Genomic DNA, 17738 nt, shown 5'->3' with positions numbered 1-17738 from the left:
AATTGACATTAATAGATAGATAATTTTGTGAAGAATTCAAAAATACACAATATAAGTATATTGTATTTTACATGTAAATAATCAGAAAAAGAACAATTTAAAAACAATAAAAAAAAACATATCATAGTAAAACCAATACCTTCTCAGCTTCGCATCGAAGCTAAAATTGTTAGTTTTATAACTGATTATTAATAATAAAAAAAAATTCATTTTAATTTAATATTATTGACAAATAATAATAAATAACATATACATACTGTATATTTTGGTAAAACTTTAGAAACAAGTAATTATGACTTACGTAATTGACTTTGATGATTTTCGGATATTACGTTCACCATCAAAATCCACTGTCATTGGTTCACTTGCACAAGTATAACAAATATTTTCAATTATGGATCTTTAATTATAAACACAGGATAATTCATTAAGTAAAGATCCGTTTGCGTTTTAAATTCAATTAAAGATTTGGATTTAAAAAAAGAAATTCTTTTAATGAGATCAGACCCTCGTCTATACCAATTTATTAATTATTACGGATAGAAAACTTACCAAAAGCAATTAATTTAAAATTTTTCCTTTGATAAATTGGATAAATAAAAAAATTACGCATCCTATAATATTTCATTCTATATGCACATTTATTACATATTTTAAGGTTACATGTATAAGTAAAATCACTAGCGGTGTTACAAACCCGTATTGTTATGATATTAGTGTAGTGGGATTAGGGAATAATTAGTATTAGACAACGAATAAGCAATAATCAATCGCGTTCGAACCTTAAGACAATTAATTGTTGTAAAACAAAAATAAAAAAAAGGGGAAGGGGAGGGATTTAGGATTGAAATGAATGGGGAAATACGCGGGATCTGACTCTTCATTCGGGCGTATGGATCGAGGGTCTACAGTTGTAAAATAAAGCATGCAGGTTGAGTTCAAATAGTGTTACCTGAATATTTATGTTATCCTTAATGAACAGGATTTATGTAATAATAATTTCAACACAAAACAAGTTGATGTCAATTATCAAATGATATAATTATTGTCACTTATTACACAAAATACACAAAAGTGATCCATATGGTAAAAGAAATAGTACATGAAACTTAAATAAAATATTTGTACATACTAATTTAAATATTGTCAATATTATATAAACGATACAGAGAAAAATGCGGAGTTTACTTATAAAACTGGACGTGTTCGTTCCGGAGTACGATTGAAACAGGCCGTGTCAGACGAGCCCATGGAGTCCTTTGGTGTCCTTCCGAAGTCCCCTTCCAGACACGTACATGACCATCGGCCTTACATTTATTTAGATTCTTTGTTGCTATTTTGCTGACATTGTAGAAGGATTTTGTAAAACAACGGGGTTGTACATGTTGGGAAGGAACGGATGTGTGTGCATGACATGATTGTGTAAGTTGTGTGTGTATCTGCAGTCAGTGATAGAAAGTGTTGATTGTGTTTTGTAATTTAGTGGTGTGTGGGTAGAAGATGAAAGAATATCAGAAAAACATTTTGTTCGGTTGTGTGAAGGGCCTATTACAACATAATGTTATAGTAATAAATAATTGTATTTCTAAAATTAAAGAACTGTTGTATAAATATATATTGTGCTATAAACTTTTACTTTTATTTCACATTACAACTGCATTCACTCCAACACGTTACCGTGTCTCATCCTAGGTGGGACACAACAAGCGGTTCTTTTTCTTTACATAATATAAATTTTTCGTAGTCAGATGGGTCATTTAAAATAAAATACAAAATTTTTAAAAATAATTTTAATTACATTGAATTGAATTTATAATAAAATTATACCTAAAGCGATTCTATTATCGTGAAACTTTATATACAAACTAAAAATAAAAAATTGAAAAACTATCGAAAATTAGCGATTTTTAAATTTGTAATTTTTTGGGGGATTTCTCTTGTTTACGGGGAACGAAAGAATTTTTTTCAAATTTTGAGGGTAACGTCTTCGACTAGATACGATTTGTGATCTTTTGACATATTGTTCATCAAAATAGGTCCAGCGAGATCTGAGATTGAGCGTTCACAGACACACAAAAAAAAAAATAAAAAAACACATCATAGTAAAATTAATACCTTCTCAGCTTCGCACCGAAGCTATTAGTAGTTTCCATTAAAGAAATTTAAAGTTTAGGTATTTTATTCTTAAAGAGACCGAAGAAAAATGATTAAACTACATATAATAGTATTTTTTTTAAATCAGATAATAATTTTCTTTACGTAAACTTAAAATGTTCAACAGTTTCCAAGAAAATCCTTAAGTATACTATGCTTAATGAATTACTCTGTATAATATATTGATACATTTCCTCGACCCGCGCCATCTTTGTCAGCCGCCGTCTTGCTACGTCAATAAAGTAATTTGTCTGACAAACACCACATGTCATACACACGGTACAAAATCAAGCAAGTGCCGCACGGCCGACGACGAGCCGCTGCAAATACATGACCGACTATATGAAGTCTATGGTATATTTGCTATGCAGAATGTTCAGCAAGTAAAGAAACAGGTCAATAGTTGAAAACAATGAGAACACCAACACAAGACTACATATAGTCTGTGAATATATGTAGAAGTCATCTTCGTGACACCTTATGCCACGTATCGTTCGAATATCGCCTATTGTTTTCGGCAATCGTCAATCAACAACTATTGGAAACTGGTTAATTAATTCGATCTCGCGCATTAACTCTAGTTTTTCCTTTTTGTGTGAAACTTGTTTATTAGTGAGAATAAACGGCTCTGCGTCAATTTTCAATCTTGAATTATTAAATCGCTTATGTTTAATCCGTATCAGTTTTATATGGCTCACTTACCATTATATAGTTAATCAAAACTTAATCATAATCGCGGTTTTCAGGTTGTAATTCTATTCGCGACCATTAGCCGCTAAACCGCTTAGTATGTTACCAGCTTAATAAATTAAATCACATTCGGTAAATTAATTTATTTTAAGATATTAATCATGGTGTATTCTTAAAAAATGATAGTTAGATAGTCGGCGTGAGGGGAGTTTTTTAATCACAATATTTTTTTTATGTGAAACATTTAATGCGGCTGGTCAGTCTGGCTGTTGCGGTGATTCAGATACCTTTTTGACTCGAAAATACATTTTCAAATTCAAATTACATTTGAGATAGATTCGGCTTATAAAACTCCAACTCTCTAGCGTAATACATTAGCTAACTATGCTAAAACAAGTACAATGTTAAAAGTAATTAAAGATAAAGTTTTAAATAAAATTTATAACAAATATAATATCACACCATTTTTTTTAGCCAGGTTTTTAGTTCTATTTTTTGCTTGGCATGTTTTTACTTTTTTAATATGTTTTTAAAAATAGTTCTTATTTATTATTTTTTACTATTATTATTATGTTTGATGTAGTTTGAATTATATAAATACAATTGATATTATATATTTTAATTTATCAAAATAATAACCAAACGAACATTTTTTTTTTATTTTAATCATCTCAAAATTTTGTATATGTATATAAAATTAAGATTAACTTTTTAAATATTTTAGGGGGGATTTTTATTTTAGATATTAAATGATGTAGACTTAATATTATTTAAAACAAATTGAAATATGTAATCCTTCATTTAAATATAGAATAAAGAAAAAAGTTAATTAAATAATAATTAATTGACTTATTTGATTAGAGATAACAAAGAATTATTGTTTATAATAATAAAAATCATTTTATTATAGGAGACAAACTCTTAATTTAAATTTAGGAATGAAGTTAAAAGATAGTAATAACAGTAAAACTACATACCATGAAGTATATGATATTTATTTTATAAGGATTGGTTTTCTTATATATCACTATAATTTAATTAATGCAGATTACAATATATATTAAGTCTCAAATAAAATGTAAACAGAAAATTATAAATTTAACAATAATTTCTGCTAAAAATAGAATAAAAAAGAAAATAGTATAAAGAAAGTGTTGGTTTATTCAACCAATCAAAAATTGACTAAGATGATATAATAAATTACATACATTGTATAAATGCAATTAATTTACAATACTGATGGACAATAAATAACAAACAAATAGAAAAATAATTCAACCAGACGGTCTATTAATAGTAATAAGTTTAGTATAATATATATTAAATAATAATAAGTCTATATTAAATAATATAGAAGTTAATAAGCAAACAGGCAATTTCTAAAATTTATAATCATTAAGAACGATTTCTACACTTTATCCCATTTAATTATACAGACTTATATAAACAACGTTGCCAGTTTGCTTATGAACTTAATTTTAACCCGCGGGACACGAAGAACGCATCTGAATGACAATTGAGTTTATGAACTTTTTTTTCTGTCTTAACATTTGGTCGCCAAGTCACGTTCTCTCATGCAATATAATCATTGTACTATATATTGTACATAAACTGGCAACGTGGTATTTGTAAGCTATAAGAATGATTTCAACGCTTTGTCCCTTTTAATAATACAGATTTATGGGAACAACGTTGCCAGTTTGTTTATAAACATATTTCTGCTCTGCGGGACACGAAAGAACGCAACCGAGTAATTGTTGAGTAAAATAAAATATTAGCTTCGATGCGAAGCTGAGAAGGTATTAATTTTACTATGATGTGTTTTTTTATTTTTTTTTTTGTGTGTCTGTGAACGCTCAATCTCAGATCTCGCTGGACCTATTTTGATGAACAATATGTCAAAAGATCACAAATCGTATCTAGTCGAAGACGTTACCCTCAAAATTTGAAAAAAATTCTTTCGTTCCCCGTAAACAAGAGAAATCCCCCAAAAAATTACAAATTTAAAAATCGCTAATTTTCGACATTTTTACTATTTTTTTTACTTAAAATTGCCATAACTTTTTTAAAAATAACCGAATGATTATATTTTTTTTATAGATACCTTAGGTATTTACCTATCATTTTATATATTTTTGTGAACATTTGACCCTTACCAGCCCACAGGAATGGTTTCATAATGGTAACTTTTTTACAAAAAATTAACTTTTGAAAATGTTCCGGAAATACTTACACTTTTATATATACCTTAAATTAAAGCTAATGTAATATACTTTAATTTGAAAAAAAAAAATTTGACCTCTGGACTTGTCTTCATGGTGAAAATGACTACCGTATTCAAAGATATGCTGTTTTTGTGAAAAAATTCTGGGTTTTGTATTTTATTTTAAAATACCTGACAAGGGGAGTACACAGATTTTCATAAATATTATATAAATTAAATTGATATAGCATAAAAAATTTAACTTATTTAAATTTTTTTGTTTTTTTAAAGTCAAGAAAAATAACTTTGAAATTTGAACTAGCTTAAATAGTTATTTTTTTCAATCGACGAACGGTTGCCGAGTCGGTAAAACTTGTAATTGCGCGCTTGGGGTACAAATTTCCAACCCGCATGTGGCAAGGAATTTTTTGCATTATTTTCTTAATTCTTTTTAAGTTAGAATAAATTTTCAACTGCTTTGATTTTTATCTCATTTAGATTCATTAACTTCAATAAAGATCAAGGATCCCATCACTGTAGTCGCCACTCGCGAGAAGAAATTTCTTATTCATATTAAAATTATTTTAAGTTTTAGCTTCATTGCAAAGCTGAGAAGATATTTTTTTATAACTATCATTTATTTTTTCTGCTCTAACTTAAACCTACTTTTTTCAACGATACGTCAAATGACTACAATTCGTATCTAGTTGAAGATATTACCCTCAAAAATTGAAAAAAAAATTCTAATTTATCAAATAAACAGTTACTTGTCCCATGTTCTCCATACAGACAATTAAAATCATTCATTTCTAATGTTTTTTAAAGTATTTATTGACGAATCAAGTGTGATATGATAGGCTTCAACTACAAAATTAAATCATTTTACTTTGTAATTTAATAATATTTTTACTTTATTTGTATGTGCTAATTTAAAATTCTAAGTCATCTCGAGTACATCAAAGACGAATAGATATTCATTTATTTATTTTTTTTTGTATAAATCGAGATTTCATTCTGATGTATAAGTAAATAATGTTGAGAATCAACAAGTGATTTAAAAGTTTTAAAATTTGACTGTTTTTTGTTAGAAACAATTTTTTTGTGACGATACAACTAACAAAAACCTTTATAATCATATCATATTATAGTATTATATAATTTTATTTAAATTAATATTTTTTGTTGATAGTAATCATGCAGGATTATTGTATAGAGATAAGCAATTATAAATTTTCAGTATAACTCTATCTTTTATTTTAAACTTTATCTTCTTGTCCAACATTTAAAAAAAATTGTTCAGTTTAATAGCGCTTGCTAGATAATAGTATGTTTACATGAAGTATATAATAACGCGAAGTTATCGGCAAAAGGCTATTGTCAAAGGGTTATTTCTCTGAACTGGTAATTGCCGTGCTAATGTTATTAATAATGTATTGTAATTATTTCGAATAATGTAGAAAATATGAACTACATTCATATACTAATGTGAGTATTAATTATTTTATGACAGGAATGGTGGTTAATTGAAAACGCATTTTAGTTGGGAGTTGTAGAAAGGGATGGTGAGTTATGTTATTATGCAGCTATGCCTGAATAAATATTAAAACAGTGTTAGTATGTATATACATTGTTACTCTTTTGGATTGATTGGTATTATTTCAAAGAGGATAATACAAATTAGTTTAGTTTTTAAATTTTATTATGAAAATTATAAAACATTATTTTCTTCCTCCTCTTCTTTTTTACTCTCACCGTGGTCCTTATATTTTTCAGAATTGACTTTACAGTAAGGTATAGCCATTCTCATTCAATCATAAACTTTAAAATTATAATTAATACTTCTAGAATTCTACAAATATACATGAAAAACTATTTCGGTTGTAAACAATTATATTGTGTTTTATAACTTAAATTATTAAAATATTTTCATAACACAAAATAAAGTTTTTATTTTATAGAACATTTGATAAAAATCATCTTCCTATCGTGAATTTTTTTTTTTAAACTGTAGTATGACAAAAAGTTATAAAAAAAAAAGAGATATTTGACACATATAATGTAGCATTGAACCATTAGAAAACTGAAATTTAATTTTGTTAATTGCACAATTTAATAATGCAAGGTTGCATGGGACTCTCCCTAGAGTTACTACTAGCCAAATCCCATGATTTTAAATTATGTCCTCTCAATTGTAGCGACCAAAACATACGCAACGAATATTCTCGAATGTTCTCGTTATCAAAAACCTTCGAGAAACTTCGATAACGCCATAAGATAACCTACGCGGGTATAGAATATTCTAGAATTAGCGAGAGCCTTATCGGAGCTATATATATATCGGAAGAATCAGTCAGTTCAGTTAGTTCAGTTCAGACTGTCTAGTCCGCGATACGCTACACGACCGCTACACCCCGCCGCTGTTGTCATCGTGTATTATGTTTACTTCGATTATTTTATTTTTCCTTACTGTATATACATACAGTAAGGATATTTTCTTTTAGTGTTTATACGTCTATTTTCGTGTTATAATTTTGTTTAATAAAAGTCTACCGCCATTTAAATAATTGTGTGTTGTAAGATATAACCCACAAATTGGTGACCTCGACGTGATGGCGCAGACAGACGAAACAATTGCTCGAGTAGCCGTCAAGATACCGGATTTCATTTCGTCAGATCCCGAACTTTGGTTTGCTATGGTCGAAGGAAGTTTCGCCAGCGCGGGAGTCACTGTTGACAGTACAAAATTCGGGTATGTAGTTGGAGCATTACCGCCAAAATACGCAGTGGAAGTCAAGGACATAATTATGACGCCGCCCTCAGACAGTAAGTACGCCAAAATTAAACAAGAGTTGATAAGACGTCTTAGTGCCTCCCAAGAGGAGAAAACACGCCAACTTTTAGAACGCGTTGAGATTGGAGACCGTAAACCATCACAATTTTTACGCCATCTCCAAAGTCTGGCCGACTCTTCTGTTCCGGAAACGTTATTGAAGACACTTTGGATGGGCCGTTTACCGAAAAGTATACAGGTAGCGTTGGCAATAGTGAAAGATAGTAAGCTTGAAGATCTCGCTGTCCATGCGGACAACATCGCAGACGCATCGGGTCCTTTACTACCACAAATAGCAGAAATGTCGAGAAGTGACACTTTTGAAGCCATGTTGAATCTTAAGATTTCTCAACTTAGTCTAAATATTAATCAGGAGATTGCAGCGTTGAGAAGTGAAGTGGCTGCGTTAAATACTCGCCCCTCGCGTACTCCGGACTCAAGACCAAATACTTACCGTCCAAGGTCACGATCTCGAAGCCGCACTCATCATGGCGCAGACGGAATATGCTGGTATCATTGGCGTTATGGATCCCAATCGAAAAAATGCAAGGAACCTTGTAACTATAAATCGGGAAACGGGACGGGTCATCACTGATGACGGCCAGTGAGCCCGGTCAGTTTCCACGCCGTCTTTTCATCACAGACCGAACTTCCCAAACTCAATTTCTCATCGATACGGGCGCCGACTTGTGTGTTTATCCACGTAGTGCTGTTCCAGGCCACCGCGTAAAAACCGATTACGTCCTATCAGCCGCCAATGGCACGCCTATAAACACCTACGGCACTATCACGCTCAGCCTAAACTTCGGACTTCGTCGAGATTTCACTTGGAGATTTGTGATTGCGGAAGTATCCAAGCCCATCATTGGTGTTGACTTTTTAAGTTTTTACAATCTTTTGGTAGACGTGCGCAATCAATGTCTATTAGACGGACTTACACAACTCACCACTCGTGGTCACGCCGTCAAGTGCTCAATACCATCTATTAAGGTCGTCGTGGGAGAGACGAAATACGACGGTTTACTACGGGAATTTCCAGAGATCACTCGACCGTTTGGGACCCTGAAGGATATCAAACACAGCACTAAACACTTTATCCCGACGACACAAGGACCCCCGGTATCTTGTAAACCACGACGCTTAGCACCTGATAAGCTTAAGGCAGCAAAAAAAGAGTTTGAAGCTATGATCCAACTAGGCATTATCCGACCATCCCAAGGACCTTGGTCATCACCATTACATCTAGTACCAAAGAACAAAACAGATGCATGGCGTCCTTGTGGGGATTACCGCGCTCTAAATGCCCGGACTATCCCAGATCGGTACCCTGTTCGTCATATACAGGACTTCGCGCACTTTCTCCACGGTAAAACGATTTTTTCAACTATCGACTTGGTTCGAGCGTATAATCAAATCCCTGTAGCTGAAGAAGACGTCCCTAAAACTGCAATTGTGACACCATTTGGACTTTACGAATTCCTCTTTATGTCTTTTGGACTTCGAAACGCAGCACAATCGTTCCAACGATTTATTGACGAAGTACTCCGTGGACTTGATTTTTGTTTCAGTTACATTGACGACATACTCGTGGCATCTGTTTCTGAAGAAGAACACATCAAACATTTACAGATCATTTTTGAGCGACTACGCGAATACTCTCTGGTTCTCAATCCTAAAAAATGCGTTTTTGGACAACCAGAAGTAAAGTTTTTGGGCTACATGATTTCTAAAGAAGGAACACGTCCTCTACCTGATAGAGTCGCTGACATATTGAGCTACAAGAGGCCAACGTCAGCTAAGGGTCTACGACAGTTCTTAGGTATGTTAAACTTCTATCGTCGTTTTATACCTAGAGCTTCAGATGCACAATCACCACTAAGTGATCTCTTAGTACCTAATCTAAAAGGTAAAGCACCTATTAATTGGACACCAGAAGCAATTTCAGCGTTCGAGAAATGCAAGGAGGAACTCGCCACAGCCACGCTTCTCGCGCACCCATGTGACAACGCTCGACTGGCTATTGTAAGCGACGCTTCAAACACAGCGGTTGGCGCAACTCTCCAACAGTTCATCAATGACGAGTGGCAACCCCTCGCCTTCTTTTCCAAGAAACTCACGGCGACTGAGACAAAATACGGAGCTTACGATCGAGAACTTCTTGCGATCTATCTCGCTGTCAAACATTTTCGGCATATGGTGGAAGGACGCGAGTTTGTTATATACACCGATCACAAACCTATCACTTTCGCATTTCAACAGAAATCGGATAAGTGCACACCACGACAATTCAGACACTTGGACTTTATTTCACAATTCACCACGGATATTAGGTACGTTCCTGGTAAACAGAATATCGTGGCTGATACCCTATCACGCGTGGACGCATTATCAGACACGTTAGACTACACTGCTTTAGCAATGTCACAACAGGGAGACGACGAATTGAAAAAGTATGCACAAGAAAACACCGGATTGCGACTTAAGCAAGTGGAATTACCAGGCACGAATGTCTTAGTGTTCTGCGACACATCAACTTCAATCGCCAGACCTTTTGTTACAAAGCCTTTTCGACGAACAGTTTTCAATACCATACATCGCCTTGCACATCCAGGAGTTAAAGCCACAGTGAAGCTTGTAAAACAGCGGTTTGTGTGGCCAGGAATTGACGCAGATTGCAGACATTGGGCACGGGCATGTGTCGAATGTCAACGAGCCAAAATCACGCGACATGTCACAGCACCCCTTGGGTCATTTTCTCTACCGTCTCGAAGATTTGAGCATGTTCATTTAGATTTAATAATTATGCCTTATTCCGAAGGATTTCGTTACTGCCTCACGTGCATCGATAGATTTACTCGATGGCCTGAAGTAGTTCCATTGGAAAATCAAGAAGCGGAAACTGTAGCACGAGCCTTCTATACACATTGGATTGCAAGATTTGGTACCCCTCTTCGTATCACAACAGATCAAGGAAGACAATTCGAGTCATGCCTTTTCAAGCAACTTAATTACCTGACTGGTACGAACCATCTTAGAACTACGGCCTATCATCCTTCAGCAAATGGCATGGTGGAACGATCCCATCGGCAGCTTAAAGCCGCTATTAAATGTCATCAGAATAATCGATGGACAGAAACTCTTCCGACAGTCTTATTGGGTATCCGAGCAGCTTGGCGTGACGATCTTAAATCCACCTCGGCAGAATTAGTCTATGGAGAGCCACTTAGACTCCCTGGTGAATTCCTCACGTCAAATAATAATACCGCCAAGTGCGACGACGCAGCTGAGTTTATCAAAGACCTTCGACATCACATTCAGCAGATCCGACCAGTCAATGGTACACGACATGGCGAGAAGAAAAATTTCGTTTTCAAGGATCTAGCAACCACAGAGTACGTATTCATTCGACATGATGGGCCCAAAAACGGAATTCAAATGCCCTATGATGGTCCCTATCGAGTCATAAGTAGGAACGAAAAAACTTTTGTTATTGATATTAATAAGAAGAAAGTTACAGTTACTATAGATAGACTTAAACCAGCATACATCATGGCAGATGAATACTCTAAGGAAAATATTCCGAAAAAGATCCAGACACATACACCCATTACCATTCCCAGGGAGGATCAAAGGACACGTTCCGGAAGAAGAGTCCATTTTCCAGACCGTCTTCAAGTAGGCTCCGCTTGACTCCGTCACTGGTAGGGGAGTGATGTAGCGACCAAAACATACGCAACGAATATTCTCGAATGTTCTCGTTATCAAAAACCTTCGAGAAACTTCGATAACGCCATAAGATAACCTACGCGGGTATAGAATATTCTAGAATTAGCGAGAGCCTTATCGGAGCTATATATATATCGGAAGAATCAGTCAGTTAGTTAGTTCAGTTCAGACTGTCTAGTCCGCGATACGCTACACGACCGCTACACCCCGCCGCTGTTGTCATCGTGTATTATGTTTACTTCGATTATTTTATTTTTCCTTACTGTATATACATACAGTAAGGATATTTTCTTTTAGTGTTTATACGTCTATTTTCGTGTTATAATTTTGTTTAATAAAAGTCTACCGCCATTTAATTAATTGTGTGTTGTAAGATATCTACCCACACAATAATAGAGATTTTCTGGTTATTATATCATAAACAAAAAATAATATTCAGGAAAACAATTTTTTGGGGTTTTTAATATAAATACCATTACATAAAACTTTCATAAAATTTTCCAAAAATATATATTATATTTTTATTGTTAAATTTAAATACAAATAATATTTCATATTTATTTAAAATTTTTAATATTATATCAAAATTGTGTAATTTTAATCAAAAACATACCTTGGGAAACCCTTATTTTTAGAGGTTACTTTTAGGATAATTTCAGTACAAATATTTGCGGAATCAATTATAATTTAGGTATAATTTGGAACCAGAAACTAAAAATAAAATAGATTTTATCTTAGTTCGTGGTTGGGACAAACTATTAATGGATAAATTGCTAATTGAAACATGTAATAATTTTTATTGAAACAAGAAATTTGTGAAATAAAAGGGTAGTGATCCTTTTTTAAATGGGAAATTTAAATAATCTAGATTAATTTAAACTACAAAGAAATAATTCATAAATTGTATATTCAATTAAAAAAAAATGTAATTAAATTAAAGTCAAATATTTAATATTAATATTATGAATTATTAAGGTTCAATAACAAATGGCCACTGTCATATATTACATTTACTGCAATGGAGTCACTTAAATAAACATATTTAGGATTTTCTATAAGAAATGCACATTGATTTACATACGAGTCTTCAATCCCAGTTGTAACTTTATAACTACCATAAACATTAATTTCAAAAAAATAAATTATAGCATTAGCACATCCATTTGAAATTATAGGAATTCTTATTACAGATGAAACTTCTTGAGTCATTAAATTTGATGAAAGTGACAAACATGTTATGGAACTTGAAAGCAAGGTACTTGTTATTAAATGGTTGAAGACATCCAAATGATGATTGACCTAGATTTTCATAAAAATCAATTAACTAATATATACATGATTGAAAATTACTTACACTATATTTATTCAAAAGATTTCGAATATGATTATTACAGCTGTCACTTTCAAGTACTTGACTAACATAAGGTAACCATTTTGAATAAATTAATTGACATTTAATTGAAACATTAGAAGGCAAAATAATACCATTGGGATTTAATAATTTGCTAAAAATAAAATACAAATCAAAATATTATTTTTCAATAAATGGATTACAAGTTACAAATTAGATATAGATTTGTATTATTATAGCTATGAAGTCTCTTATTGATTGAATTTTTAAACTATAAATATGATATATTAGAATAGAAATGAATTATAATATATTCTAACTGTGATTTAAAAACTAAAATAAATGTTCAGAATAAAGCAAAAAAATAAATTATATTTAATTTGAACTTAATTTTACTGTTTATGTTTTGTGCATTAATATGATTAACAGAGTAAAAGTAATCGAATTATGTTTTCAATTATTGTAGTAGTGTCCATATCTAAAGTGTAAATAATAACCTAGTGCAATACATCACTATGTAATGGAATTTTTGAAGCTATAAGAAAAACATGTTTATGATATACTTATTTTTGTTACCATTTTTTTATACTTACAAAAAAGTTGTTGATTCATCTATAAGAGTTGAGCTTAATTCCCCACAGTAACTAATGTAGTTTACAATAATAATGTCAAACTTCATAGTACTATTACTTTTATCAAAATAACAAATGTTTCCTTTAATAAATTCTGAGGTATAAATTTCAATTTTTTCTAAAACTTCAGTTAAATTTTTGTTTGTATAATATAATTTTACGTGATTAAAATTACATGTTTGAGCCATAGAAAGTATTTCAAGACCAAAAATTGGAAATGGACATACATCTAGGATGACTATTGTATTAAATTTTGACTTGTTAACCGAATACCTAAAAAACATATAAATTCATTATTGTAATACAGTGTTATATATAAATATGTTTGAAAATTATTTTCCCATAATTTTTTAAAAATATTTTTTTGATTATTAAATATTTTATAAAGCTTATATAGGAAACATTTTTTGAGTATATTTTATGAATATTACTAGAAGAGGATTCTTCAATTTTTTTTATTTAATTGAATGATAAATTACCAATATTTAGCAGCACTGATGTATGTTTCAATTTGACTTTTATCATTCAAAAAAGAAATTATCTCTCTATCAATAGAAATTATAGATAGATCTTCATTTTCTAAACAAAGACTATAATGATCATTTTGCCATTTGTATAGTATGCACAGTTCATCTTTTTCATTTACGTTAACAATATTTTTTGATAAGAACAATGCTTGTTCCCAACAACAATCTTTGTATCCCTTTTCAAAAGTATTTATATATATATCTTCAGTCAAATATACTGTAAACCAAGAAGCAATAGCATCAACTATTCCAGACTTAGTAATTGTATACTTAAATGTTTTTTTACTATCTTGAACATTTATTAAATGACTAATTTCAGATGGATCATTAAAATTTATATCCATTATTACTTTTGGCTCTGCTAAAAACGTATAGCCACCAGGTAATTGATCTAATTTTTCACAATCATAAGGTTCATTCATAACTGAGCATAAATTTAAATCTTTAAAAACCGAATTATTTTTTCCAGAATAAATATTTTTTCTTCTTAAATATGAGCATTGAATAGGTACAGCGAATACTGAAGCTTTTAGGGGAATAACACATCCATGTGGAATATTTAAGTTTTCTTTTGTCTTTGGTGGTAATAATAGATGTTCCCAAGCATGATGAAGTGTTTTTAAAATGTGTTCACCAAATAAACCAGCATCCATGATTTCAGTTACAACTAAAGAAACTCTAAAATATTAATAATCATTAAATTATATTTTTTTGATATTATTTAATATTTGTGAATAGGGCTCTGAATTTAATGACAATAAAAATATTTGAAAATACAAAGAACTTAAAAATTTGATTAAGTATAGAAATTTAAGGCATTAAAAAATATGTTAATTATATATTAATATTATAAGTATTGGAATTAAACTGAATGACAAACACTTTTAATTTTATAAAGTTATATTGATCTATTACCTAACATTGTGTACTATAAAGGTTTTAAAACTGAATACGAATAATCCAAACTGATTGACATGAACATAAAATGAACTATATCAGTAGTGTCTTTAATGTCTGATGTCTTTTAAAATTATATTCCTCATAATCGGATATACTTATTTTGAACATTATTTAAAACCAGATTTCTCTATCTCTCTCTACAATGTATCAAAGTAATGTAATATTATTAGGTTGAATAAGAAAACCAACCATATAAATATTGATTCGTTTTCATAAGTATTAAAATATATAAAAGATCTGTCAAATGAAAAATAATACATTTACTTATTATACTACATATGTTTTTAGGAATACATTGAAATTTCAGGAATAAGATAAAGGTAAATAAAATATTAAGTAATATTATTGGAATAATTCTTTAATGACATACGAAGGCTTGCAGAATAGAGTAATAGAAGTAATACTGTCAAATTTTTTTTAAATTAATTGAAATACTCAAATATATGTCTAAATTAGAAATGGAGGGATAACATAAATAAGTCAGAAGGATAATTTAAAACAATGATTCTTTCATAATGTGGCTCTAGTACTCTTATAATTAATAAAATAATAATTATTATTATATAAAAGTACCGTTCATCTATATGTTCTGGAATGCTGAGTTGATTTGAGTTCATATTAAAAAGTTTAATACATTTTTCCTTTTTATTTAAAATCATTACTTCAGAAGCAATGTTTAACATAGTTGGAGAATAATCACATGAATAAATTTTCTTCGGGGTGAGTTCTGAAGCAAATAAACTGAAATAATAAATTTAATAAACTATATATTATATTATCAATGTACTAATTAATATTTAATACCTAAGTATTAAAGTACCACATCCGATATCTAAAATTTTGTCATAACCTTCTAATATTTTACAATGAATAGCATTTCTATAAGCTAAATTTCGTATTGAATCATTTAACATTCTATAATGCCAACGTTCTATATTATTACTATTAATGATATGAATATTATTTAAAGCCGGTAAGTATGTATTGTTAATAGAAATAGCTTTTTTTACAAATTGTTCACCTTCTTTATTATAGCCTAATCTAAACCAAAACATGTAAATTTGAATAAATATAAAGACTGATAAATTAAAATAAAAAATTGTTTGTATTAAACCTTAAAAGATGAGATCCTAAATTATTGAATAAAATTTCACTATCTGAAAACCATTTGAAAGCCTTTTCATAACATTGAAATATCTCTGAATAACATTGTCGATTTTCGAGTTCTTTTCCATAATTACCTGAAGATAAAAAAAGTCAGTTTTAAGCACATGAATTAATGAACAGTTTTTTTTAATACTATCCAGAGAGTATTGTCTAATATTATTTAATGAATTCATCACAAACTTCTTAATTGAGCTAGTCATTTAGATATTTTAATTTTAAGAAATTAAAGGAATCTTATAAGACAATTCTTACCATTCTTAATGCTTTAGGTTTCTATTATACTAGTTGTTCATAAGTATATATACAGGGTGTTCAGTAAGTCAGGAAATGGGTTTCTATTGTTCTCATTGTTTGTAACAATGAGAACAATAGAAACCCGTTTCCTGACTTACTGAACACCCTGTATATATATAACCTAATAAAGTTTATAATTCTTGTTGTAACTATGTATAAAAAATATATTTTTATTATTTATCACTAAAATTAAAAGGCACAAAAATTAGTATTTTGAAATTTTGGAAAGAATAAAAAATAAAATATTTTGAATTTGAGTTTTATTTTTTTATTAGTGATAAATATAACAGTTATTATAATTCAAATATGATTTTAATAATTGCATTTATTTTATTACTATAAGAATAAATAACCTATCAAAAATTATGCATCATATTGATTTCTTATTTTTTATTATATTATTAATCAAATACATTTTTTTAATTGGTTACATATGCACTCATATAATTATTACTAGTTTATGTAAGTTCATTAAAATGTTTGAATGACAAATAAATAATAACGTATTTTTAGCTTACACAAGCAAATAATATATTTTTGTTTGATACTATTTTTATGATGAGGTGCTATCTCTAATAACACAGAGAGATGACCATATGCGGGTCCATATTCTAGTCGTTCCATTGCAAGATCAGCTAATCTCATTAATTTATTAACTATTGAATCACCACATGAATTTTGAGCCATATTTAATACATACAAATATTATGTTATTTAGTAAAATAGTAAACTAGTTCAAACCATAATTTAATTTTGATTTATCCCGTTTTATTTGTGGAATAATTTGATATTTGAAAAAATGTAATGTAATTAATGTAGTGAACTTTACAATTTAAGATGTTATGAAAATTAGAATTTAATTAATTTAAAAAACATGTACACAAATTTAATTCAATAATCATTAGCTTTTAATTAAAATTACACATTCAATAACACTGTATGAATAATGTGCATATATTAAATTGTATGATTAAAAAAAAAATTTGGTTCATGAACAGTTTAAATTGTTATCATTTTAAAATTCCATTGATAAATATGTTATTTCAACCATAACAATTACCTTATGAATCACTAATAATAGTACCTTCATTACATATCATATAGTCAGTTCAACTATACAATCTTTATGTCATAAATAAAATTCATTTTTATGTCATTACACAGCTAAATTAATTACTCAAATAATTTCTTGTGTATAATTATT

General features: G+C 30.0%; 2 protein-coding genes across 4 annotated transcripts; one reads left to right on the top strand and one right to left on the bottom strand.

Annotated features, from left to right (window-relative positions):
• The first annotated feature begins 7656 nt into the window (after nucleotides 1-7656).
• Nucleotides 7657-8472, top strand: LOC126905057 (uncharacterized). The gene has a single exon (XM_050684449.1). It carries the CDS (start codon nucleotides 7657-7659, stop codon nucleotides 8470-8472), a length of 816 nt encoding a protein of 271 aa, XP_050540406.1.
• Nucleotides 8473-10439: 1967 nt separating this feature from the next.
• Nucleotides 10440-17717, bottom strand: LOC126905519 (protein arginine N-methyltransferase 9-like). Of its 3 annotated transcripts, none has more exons than XM_050685266.1 (8): nucleotides 17595-17717; nucleotides 16188-16314; nucleotides 15878-16109; nucleotides 15647-15814; nucleotides 14066-14791; nucleotides 13548-13859; nucleotides 12958-13108; nucleotides 10440-12902 (listed from the first exon to the last, which is right to left on the bottom strand). In XM_050685266.1, the coding sequence occupies exons 3-8, from the start codon at nucleotides 15985-15987 to the stop codon at nucleotides 12564-12566; spliced, it is 1806 nt and encodes a 601-aa protein (XP_050541223.1). In that variant the 5' UTR covers nucleotides 15988-16109; nucleotides 16188-16314; nucleotides 17595-17717; the 3' UTR covers nucleotides 10440-12563. The 3 variants fall into 3 exon arrangements, with proteins under 3 accessions (XP_050541223.1, XP_050541222.1, XP_050541224.1); XM_050685265.1 differs by lacking the exon at nucleotides 17595-17717 and adding an exon at nucleotides 17053-17478 and having other exon boundaries at nucleotides 15878-16114; XM_050685267.1 differs by lacking the exon at nucleotides 17595-17717 and adding an exon at nucleotides 16493-16563.
• Nucleotides 17718-17738: the final 21 nt, after the last annotated feature.

The sequence above is a fragment of the Daktulosphaira vitifoliae genome, unplaced genomic scaffold (genome assembly GCF_025091365.1).
Source record: "Daktulosphaira vitifoliae isolate Bord-2020 unplaced genomic scaffold, ASM2509136v1 Scaffold_4, whole genome shotgun sequence".
Taxonomy (NCBI): domain Eukaryota; kingdom Metazoa; phylum Arthropoda; class Insecta; order Hemiptera; family Phylloxeridae; genus Daktulosphaira; species Daktulosphaira vitifoliae.
This window is presented reverse-complemented; position numbering and strand designations above follow the sequence as displayed.

Excerpts from the sequence above, each read along its gene's own strand:
- LOC126905057 (XM_050684449.1), top strand. The coding sequence starts at position 7,657 with ATGGCGCAGACAGACGAAACAATTGCTCGAGTAGCCGTCAAGATACCG.
- LOC126905519 (XM_050685265.1), bottom strand. The coding sequence starts at position 17,221 with ATGGCTCAAAATTCATGTGGTGATTCAATAGTTAATAAATTAATGAGA. Across the intron at positions 16,315-17,052 it reads AAAATATATTATTTGCTTGT|GTAATTATGGAAAAGAACTC; the intron begins GTAAGCTAAAAA and ends TTTTATCTTCAG. Across the intron at positions 13,109-13,547 it reads GATGAATCAACAACTTTTTT|CAAATTATTAAATCCCAATG; the intron begins GTAAGTATAAAA and ends TTTTATTTTTAG.